This window comes from Convolutriloba macropyga, chromosome 10 (genome assembly GCF_964194025.1).
Source record: "Convolutriloba macropyga chromosome 10, txConMacr16.3, whole genome shotgun sequence".
NCBI classification, from domain to species: domain Eukaryota; kingdom Metazoa; phylum Xenacoelomorpha; order Acoela; family Convolutidae; genus Convolutriloba; species Convolutriloba macropyga.
Genome location: NC_134477.1, coordinates 44,771,576 through 44,782,745, shown reverse-complemented (window position 1 = coordinate 44,782,745; position 11,170 = coordinate 44,771,576). Strand labels below are relative to the sequence as shown.

The 11,170-nt window shown below is 14.8% G+C and overlaps 1 protein-coding gene across 2 annotated transcripts in view; it reads right to left on the bottom strand.

Moving 5' to 3' along the window:
* Positions 1 to 203: 203 nt before the first annotated feature.
* LOC142348588 (uncharacterized) overlaps positions 204 to 11,170 on the bottom strand; it is a 33,008-nt gene continuing 22,041 nt past the window's right edge. For both annotated transcript variants that reach the window (XM_075399981.1, XM_075399983.1), the window contains one exon: positions 204 to 539. In XM_075399981.1, coding sequence (XP_075256096.1) covers positions 221 to 539 — 319 coding nt within the window. In that variant the 3' untranslated portion in view covers positions 204 to 220. The remainder of the gene's footprint in view (positions 540 to 11,170) is intronic.

The following is an 11,170-nucleotide window of genomic DNA, read 5'->3' as shown; positions in this document are numbered from 1 at the left end:
CCATTACGGATTAGGAAATACCTTTAAGACGGTATATCGAAAAATATGAAAATCGAAATGTGAAATATGAAAAACTGCGCTGCGGAACTTAAGTTAGTTACACGATCGAACAAATTTGTCTCAATTTTTGAGGTGTCATATGAATTAAGATTTCATGATCGAAAAAGGTTGATGATATTTATACTAAGTAAATACAAAACATCTATTGAATTCTCTTCAACTACAAATCAATTTCACACATAGCCATATGGGGTTGTTTACAATCACTTTCTACCAATCCACTGTGCTTCTCAACTATTGTTGCGCATGAATGACTGTCATTACGAGCAACCTCCAGCAAATCAGTGTCTGGAACTGGTGAAAAGTTGTTCATTGTCAGCCAATGAGAATTGCCCAAGCTTATGTTGGTGTGGTTTACGATTGTCCGTGCAATTTTTGCATAGCCCACCCAGGCACCCTTTGCAAACGTATCCTCGTGGAAATATTGCTTCACTTTTCCCAGTTCAAGTTGGTTCCACGGCTCGTAGAGTTTGCCATCACTGAAATCAGAACGACCAGTTCTATTTATTTGTTATACCCGGGTCGAGGTGTCACCGCCATTCAACGCAAAAAATTGTAAGATAAATTACATAAATCAGGCGGTGAATGCGGTGAAAAAAAAAACTTTATCGCCTGGTAGCGGTGAAATTATATAAAATTACCGCTTTGAAAAAAAGTGTTCAATTATATCAAATTTATTTGTTATACCCGGGTTCAGGTGTCACCGCCATTCAACGCAAAAAATTGTAAGACAAATTACATAAATCAGGCGGTGAATGCGGTGAAAAAAAACTTTATCGCCTGGTAGCGGTGAAATTACATAAAAATACCGCTTTGAAAAAAAGTGTTCAATTATATCAAAAAGGTGTGAATCCGGTAAACTTACATAAATTCCTATTTATTTTAGTGTTGAAATTACTTAAATTCACTGCTAGAAAAAATGTCAAAAATATGTAAGTTTGGGGGTAATTTTACGGGGGTAAAACCTTGTCAGATAGGGGTAATGGGGAGTAAGGGAGGAATTGTTAGATTTTACCCCACTCCTAAAATTACCCCCCTAATCTTAAATTTTCATGAAACTTTTTTAAGCGGTGAATTTGTAATTTAACCACTAGAGTAAGATGTGAACTTACAAAAAATCACGACATTTCACCGCTAAAACAGCAAAATTTACAAAAGATCAAGGCTTCAAACAAGATTTTACAAAATTCAAACAAAAATACCAGAAATTAGTGAGAGGTGTCGCAGTGGGAGAAGAAGTACCTAACATGCAGGAGGTGAGATGTAACAACACATAAAAGGTCGTTAATTTGTAATAAGTGGTAAAATATGATAAAGTTTTCAAGTTCAACGCTTACTCTAGAGGTGAAATTACGTAATTTCACCTCACTTCATTTCAAAAATTAGGTTAGAAATTTGCGGTGGAAAAAAAACAAATTTTCATCGCCTATCTTACATCTTACATTTCGCCATTCTTACAATTTTTTAATAATAATAATAATAATAATAATAATAATAGTAATAATAATAATCATAATAATAATAATAATAATAATAATAATAATAATAATAACAATAATGATAATAATAATAATAATAAACAGAATAATAATAATATTAATAATAATAACAATAAGAATAATTATAGTAGTAATAATAATGAAAACAAGAAAATATTAATTCTAATGATAATAGTAATAAAAAATATTAAGATTATTATTAATAATAATAATGGTAGTAATCACAGATTAAAAAATTTTTAATAAAAATGGTAATAATAATATTAATAATAATAATAATAATAATAATAATAATAATAATAATAATAATAATAAATAATAAATAACATTCAAGACGTAAGTGAAGTAGAAGAACAAATTTACACAGTGAATTAAATTTTTAAAGTTTATTTTTTTTTCAATTTTAAAAAACTTAATTCACTCTGCAAGTTTTAAGAAAATCGAGGCTTAAAATAACAATGTTGATCCAGTGCCAGTTGGACAGCCAGATTTTTTTTTGTTTTATGTAGATTTTTTCTAAATAAAGTAATAGAAGTAATAATAACAGTAGTAAAAGCAATAATAAAAATGTTAATAATAGTAATAATAATTATACTTATTAAAATAATAATAATAATAATAAAGTTAATAGTAATAGCAATAATATAAATAATAATAATAATAATAATAATAATAATAATAATAATAGTAATAATAATAATAAACAGAATAATAATAATAACAATAAAAATAATTATAATAGTAATAATAATAATAACAAAAAAAAATTAATTATAATGATAATAGTAATAAAAATATTAAGATTATTATTAATAAAAATAATTGTAGTAATCACAAATTAAAAAAAATTTAATAAAATTGGTAATAATAAAAATAATATTAAAAATAATAATAATAATAATAATAATAATAAATAATAAATAACATTCAAGACGTAAGTGAAGTAGAAGAACAAATTTACACAGTGAATTAAATTTTTAATTTTTTTTTTCAATTTTAAAAAACTTAATTCACTCTGCAAGTTTTAACAAAATCGAGGCTTTAAATAACAATGTTGATCCAGTGCCAGTTGGACAGCCAGATTTTTTTTTTGTTTTATGTAGATTTTTTCTAATAAAAGTAATAGAATTAATAATAATAGTAAAAATAGTAAAAAAAACTATATTATTAATAGTAATAGTAGTTATACCTATTAAAAAATATTAACAAAAATAATAAAATTAATAGTAACAATAATGATAATAATAATAATAATAAAAATAATAGTAATAATATTAATAAAAATAATAATAATAATTATTATAAAAAATTAATAATAATAGTAATAATATTAATAATAATAATAGTAATTATAATAATAATAATAATATTAATAATAATAACAATAATAATAATAATAAAAAAATTAATAGTAATAGTAATAATAATAATGATAATAATTATAACAATATTAATAATATTCTTATAATGATAATAAACAGAATATTAAGAATAATAGTAATAGTAATAATAATAATAATAATAATAATAAAAATAATAATATGAATAATAATAATAAAAATAATAAACAGAATACTAATAATATTAATAATAATAACAATAAATAAAAATAATAAAAACAATTATAAAAGTAATAGTAATAAAAACAAAAAAATATTAATTATAATGATAATAGTAATAAAAACATTAAGATTATTATTAATAATAATAATTGTAGTAATCACAAATTAAAAAACTTTTAATGAAATTGGTAATAATAATAATAATAATAATAATAATAATAATAATAAAAATAATAATAATAATAAAAAAATTAATATTAGTTATAATTATAACTTAAATAATATTAGTAATAATAATAATAAAAACAATGAATTATTAACATTCAAGACGTAAGTAAAGTAGAAGAACAAATTTACACAGTGAATTAGATTTTTAAAAATATATTTTTTTAATTTTAAAAAACTTAATGCACTGTGCAAGTTTTAAGAAAATCGAGGCTTAAAATAACAATGTTCATCCAGTGCCAGTTGGATGGCCAGATTTTTTTGTTTTATGTAGATTTTTTTCTAAAAAAGTAATAGAAATAATAATAATAGTAGTAATAGCAATAATAAAAATGTTAATAATAGTAATAATTATTATACTTATTAAAAAAAATAACACTAATAAAAAAAATTAACAGTAATAACAATAATAATATTAGTAATAATAATAATAATAATAATAATAATAGTAATAATAATAATAAACAGAATAATAATAATGTTAATAATAATAACAATAAAAGTAATTATAATAGTAATAATAAAAAAAATATGAATTCTAATGATAATAGTAATAAAAATTTTAAGATTATTATTAATAATTTTAATTGTAGTAATCACAAATTAAAAAAACTTTAATAAAATTGGTAATAACAATCATATCAATAATAATAATAATAATAATAATAATAATAATAATAAATAATAAATAACATTCAAGACGTAAGTGAAGTAGAAGAACAAATTTACACAGTGAATTAAATTTTTAAAAATTATTTTTTTTCAATTTTAAAAAACTTATTTCACTCTGCAAGTTTTAACAAAATCGAGGCTTTAAGTAACAATGTTGATCCAGTGCCAGTTGGACAGCCAGATTTTTTTTGTTTTATGTAGATTTTTTCTAATAAAAGTAATAGAATTAAAAATAATAGTAAAAACAGTAATAATAACTATATTATTAATAGTAATAGTAGCTATACCTATTAAAAAAATATTAACAAAAATAATAAAATTAATAGTAACAACAAAAATAATAATAATAATAAAAATAATAATAGTAATAATATTAATAATAATAATAATAATAATAAAAATTAATAATAATAGTAATAATATTAATAATAATAATAGTAATTATAATAATAATAATATTAATAATAATAATAATAATAAAAAAATTAATAATAATAGTAATAATAATAATGATAATAATAATAATAATAATAATAATATTCTTATAATGATAATAAACAGAATATTAAATATTAAGAATAATAGTAATAGTATTAATAATAAAAAAATAATGACCAAAAATAAAAACAACAACAAAAAAATATAATAATATTAATAATAATAATAATAATAATAATAATAATAATAATAAAAATAATAATATGAATAATAATAATAATAATAAACAGAATACTAATAATATTAATAATAATAACAATAATTAAAAATAATAAAAACAATTATAATAGTAATAATAAAAAAAACAAAAAAATATTAATTATAATGATAATAGTAATAAAAATATTAAGATTATTATTAACAATAATAATTGTAGTAATCACAAATTAAAAAACTTTTAGTAAAATTCGTAATAATAATAATAATAATAATAATAATAATAATAAAAATATTAATATTAGTTATAATAATAACTTAAATAATATTAGTAATAATAATAATAATAAAAATAAATAATAAATAACATTCAAGACGTAAGTAAAGTAGAAGAACAAATTTACACAGTGAATTAGATTTTCTAAAATTATTTTTTTAAATTTTACAAAACTTAATTCACTGTGCAAGTTTTAAGAAAATCGAGGCTTAAAATAACAATGTTGATCCAGTGCCAGTTGGATGGCCAGATTTTTTGGTTTTATGTAGATTTTTTTCTAAAAAAGTAATAGAAATAATAATAATAGTAGTAATAGCAATAATAAAAATGTTAAAAATAGTAATAATAATTATACTTATTAAAAAAAAATAACACTAATAAAAAAATTAACAGTAATAACAATAATAATAATAATAATAATAATAGTAATAATAATAATAAACAGAATAATAATAATATTAATAATAATAACAATAAAAAAAATTATAATAGTAATAATAATAAAAACAAAAAAATATTAATTATAATGATAATAGTAATAAAAATATTAAGATTATTATTAATAATAATATTTGTAGTAATCACATATTAAAAAAATTTTTAAAAAATTGGTAATAATAACAATAATAATAATAATAATAATAATAATAATAATAATAATAATAATAATAATAATAATAATAATAATAATAATAATAATAATAATAATAATAATAATAATAATAATAATAATGATAATATTAGTTATAATAATAACTTTAATAATATTAATAATAATAATAATAATAATAATAATAATAATAATAATAATAATAAATAATAAATAACGTTCAAGACGTAAGTGAAGTAGAAGAACAAATTTACACAGTGAATTAAATTTTTAAAAATTATTTTTTTTCAATTTTAAAAAACTTAATTCACTCTGCAAGTTTGAACAAAATTGAGGCTTTAAATAACAATGTTGATCCAGTGCCAGTTGGACATTATGTAGATTTTTTCTAATAAAAGTAATAGAATTAATAATAATAGTAAAAATAGTAATAATAACTAAATTATTAATAGTAATAGTAGTTATACCTATTAAAAAATATTAACAAAAATAATAAAATTAATAGTAACAACAATAATAATAATAATAATAAAAATAAAAATAGTAATAAAATTAATAATAATAATAATAATAATTATAAAAAAATTAATTATAATAGTAATAATATTAATAATAATAATAGTAATTATAATAATAATAATAATATTAATAATATTAATAAAAATAATAATAATAATAATAATATTAAAATTAATGATAATAGTAACCATAATAATGATAATAATTATAATAATAATAATATTCTTATAATGATAATAAACAGAATACTAATAATAATAGTAATAGTAATAATAATAAAAAAATAATGAGAAAAATAAAAACAACAACAAAAAAATATAATAATAATAATTATTATTATTATTATTATAATATTAAAAATAATAATATGAATAATAATAATAATAAACAGAATACTAATAATATTAATAATAATAACAATAATTAAAAATAATAAAAATAATTATAATAGTATTAATAATAAAAACAAAAAAATATTAATTATAATGATAATAGTAATAAAAATATTAAGATTATTATTAATAATAATAATTGTAGTAATCACAAATTAAAAAAATTTTAATAAAATTGGTAATAATAATAATAATAATAATAATAATAATAATAATAATAATAATAATATTAGTTATAATAATAACTTTAATAATATTAATAATATTAATAATAATAATAATAATAATAATAATAATAATAATAATAATAATAATAATAATAATAATAATAATATTGAATAATAAATAACATTCAAGACGTAAGTGAAGTAGAAAAACAAATTTACTCAGTGAAATAAATTTTGAAAATTTTTTTTTTCAATTTTAAAAAACTTAATTCACTCTGCAAGTTTTAGCAAAATCGAGGCTTTAAATAACAATGTTGATCCAGTGCCAGTTGGACAGCCAGATTTTTTTTTGTTTTATGTAGATTTTTTCTAATAAAAGTAATAGAATTAATAATAATAGTAAAAATAGTAAAAATAACTATATTATTAATAGTAATAGTAGTTATACCTATTAAAAAATATTAACAAAAATAATAAAATTAATAGTAACAATAATGATAATAATAATAATAATAAAAATAATAGTAATAATATTAATAAAAATAATAATAATAATTATTATAAAAAATTAATAATAATAGTAATAATATTAATAATAATAATAGTAATTATAATAATAATAATAATATTAATAATAATAACAATAATAATAATAATAAAAAAATTAATAGTAATAGTAATAATAATAATGATAATAATTATAACAATATTAATAATATTCTTATAATGATAATAAACAGAATATTAAGAGTAATAGTAATAGTAATAATAATAAAAAAATAATGACAAAAACAGAAACAACAACAAAAAATATAATAATAATAATAAAAATAATAATAATAATAATAATAATAATAATTATAATAATAAAAATAATATTATGAATAATAATAATAATAATAATAATAATAGTAATAAACAGAATACTAATAATATTAATAATAATAACAATAAAAATAATTATAATAGTAATAATAATAATAATAATAATAATAATAATAATAATAATAATAATAATAATAAATAATAAATAACATTCAAGACGTAAGTGAAGTAGAAGAACAAATTTACACAGTGAATTAAATTTTTAAAAATTATTTTTTTTTCAATTTTAATAAACTTAATTCACTCTGCAAGTTTTAACAAAATCGAGGCTTTAAATAACAATGTTGATCCAGTGCCAGTTGGACAGCCAGATTTTTTTTTGTTTTATGTAGATTTCTTCTAATAAAAGTAATAGAATTAATAATAATAGTAAAAATAGTAATAATAACTATATTATTAATAGTAATAGTAGTTATACCTATTAAAAAATATTAACAAAAATAATAAAATTAATAGTAACAACAATAATAATAATAATAATAATAATAATAATAATAAAAATAATAATAGTAATAATATTAATAATAATAATAATAGTAATTATTAAAAAAATAATATTAATAGTAATAATATTAATAATAAAATTAGTAATTATAATAATAATAATAATATTAATAATAATAATAATAATAATAATAATAAAAAAATTAATAATAATAGTAATAATAATAAAGATAATAATAATAATAATAATAATAATAATAATATTCTTATAATGATATTAAACAGAATATTAAGAATAATAGTAATAGTAATAATAATAAAAAAAATAATGTCAAAAATAAAAACAACAACAAAAAAACATAATAATAATAATATTAAAAATATAATAATAATAATAATAATTATAATAAAAAAAATAATATTATGAATAATAATAGTAATAATAATAATAAACAAAATACTAATAATATTAATAATAATAACAATAAAAATAATTATAATAGTAATAATGATAAAAACAAAAAAATATTAATTATAATGATAATAGTATTAAAAAAATATTAAGATTATTATTAATAATGATAATTGTAGTAATCACAAACTTAAAAAATTTTAATAAAATTGGTGATAATAATAATAATAATAATAATAATAATAATAATAATAATATTAGTTATAATAATAACTTTAATAATATTAATAATAAAAACAATAATAATAATAAAAAATAAATAACATTCAAGACGTAAGTGAAGTAGAAGAACAAATTTACACAGTGAATTAGATTTTCTAAAATTGTTTTTTTTTAATTTTACAAAACTTAATTCACTGTGCAAGTTTTAAGATAATCGAGGCTTAAAATAACAATGTTGATCCAGTGCCAGTTGGACAGCCAGATATTTTTTTGTTTTATGTAGATTTTTTCTAAAAAAAAGTAATAGAAACAATAATAATAGTAGTAATAGCAATAATAAAAATGTTAATAATAGTAATAATAATTATACTTTTTAATAAAAATAACAATAATAATAAATTTAATAGTAATAACAATAATAAAAATAATTAGAATAATAATAATAATAATAATAATAATAATAATAATAATAATAATAAATAATAATAATAATAATAATAATATTAATATTAGTTATAATAATAACTTAAATAATATTAGTAATAATAATAATAATAAAAATAATAATAATAATAATAATAATAATAATAATAATAATAATAATAATAATAATAATAATAATAATAATAATAATAATAATAGTAATAATAATAATAATAATAATAATAATAATAATAATAATAATAATAATAATAGTAATAATAATAATAATAATAATAATAATAATAATAATAATAATAAATAATAAATAACATTCAAGACGTAAGTGAAGTAGAAGAACAAATTTACACAGTGAATTAAATTTTTAAAAATTATTTTTTTTTCAATTTTAATAAACTTAATTCACTCTGCAAGTTTTAACAAAATCGAGGCTTTAAATAACAATGTTGATCCAGTGCCAGTTGGACAGCCAGATTTTTTTTTGTTTTATGTAGATTTTTTCTAATAAAAGTAATAGAATTAATAATAATAGTAAAAATAGTAATAATAACTATATTATTAATAGTAATAGTAGTTATACCTATTAAAAAATATTAACAAAAATAATAAAATTAATAGTAACAACAATAATAATAATAATAATAATAAAAATAATAATAGTAATAATATTAATAATAATAATAATAGTAATTATAAAAAAAATAATATTAATAGTAATAATATTAATAATAAAATTAGTAATTATAATAATAATAATAATATTAATAATAATAATAATAATAATAAAAAAATTAATAATAATAGTAATAATAATAAAGATAATAATTATAATAATAATAATAATAATATTCTTATAATGATATTAAACAGAATATTAAGAATAATAGTAATAGTAATAATAATTAAAAACATAATGTCAAAAATAAAAACAACAACAAAAAAAATTTAATAATAATAATATTAATAATAATAATAATAATAATAATAATAATTATAATAAAAAAATAATATTATGAATAATAATAATAATAATAATAATAAACAAAATACTAATAATATTAATAATAATAACAATAAAAATAATTATAATAGTAATAATGATAAAAACAAAAAAATATTAATTATAATGATAATAGTATTAAAAAAATATTAAGATTATTATTAATAATGATAATTGTAGTAATCACAAATTTAAAAAATTTTAATAAAATTGGTGATAATAATAATAATAATAATAATATTAGTTATAATAATAACTTTAATAATATTAATAATAAAAACAATAATAATAATAAAAAATAAATAACATTCAAGACGTAAGTGAAGTAGAAGAACAAATTTACACAGTGAATTAGATTTTCTAAAATTGTTTTTTTTTAATTTTACAAAACCTAATTCACTGTGCAAGTTTCAAGATAATCGAGGCTTAAAATAACAATGTTGATCCAGTGCCAGTTGGACAGCCAGATATTTTTTTGTTTTATGTAGATTTTTTCTAAAAAAAGTAATAGAAACAATAATAATAGTAGTAATAGCAATAATAAAAATGTTACTAATAGTAATAATAATTATACTTTTTAATAAAAATAACAATAATAATAAATTTAATAGTAATAACAATAATAAAAATAATAATAATAATAATAATAATAATAATAATAAAAATAATAATAATAATAATAATAATAATATTAATATTAGTTATAATAATAACTTACATAATATTAGTAATAATAATAATAATAAAAATAATGAATTTTTAACATTCAGGACGTAAGTAAAGTAGAAGAACAAATTTACACAGTGAATTAGATTTTTTAAAATTATTTTTTTTTAATTTTAAAAAACTTAATGCACTGTGCAAGTTTCAAGAAAATCGAGGCTTAAAATAACAATGTTTATCCAGTGCCAGTTGGATGGCCAGATTCTTTTTGTTTTATGTTGATTTTTTCTAAAACAGAAATAGAAATAATAATAATAGTATTAATAGCAATAATAAAAATGTTAATAAGAGTAATAATAATTTTACTTATTAAAAAAAATAACAATACAAAAAAATTAACAGTAATAACAATAATAATAATAATAATAATAATAATAATAATAATAATAATAGTAATAATAATAGT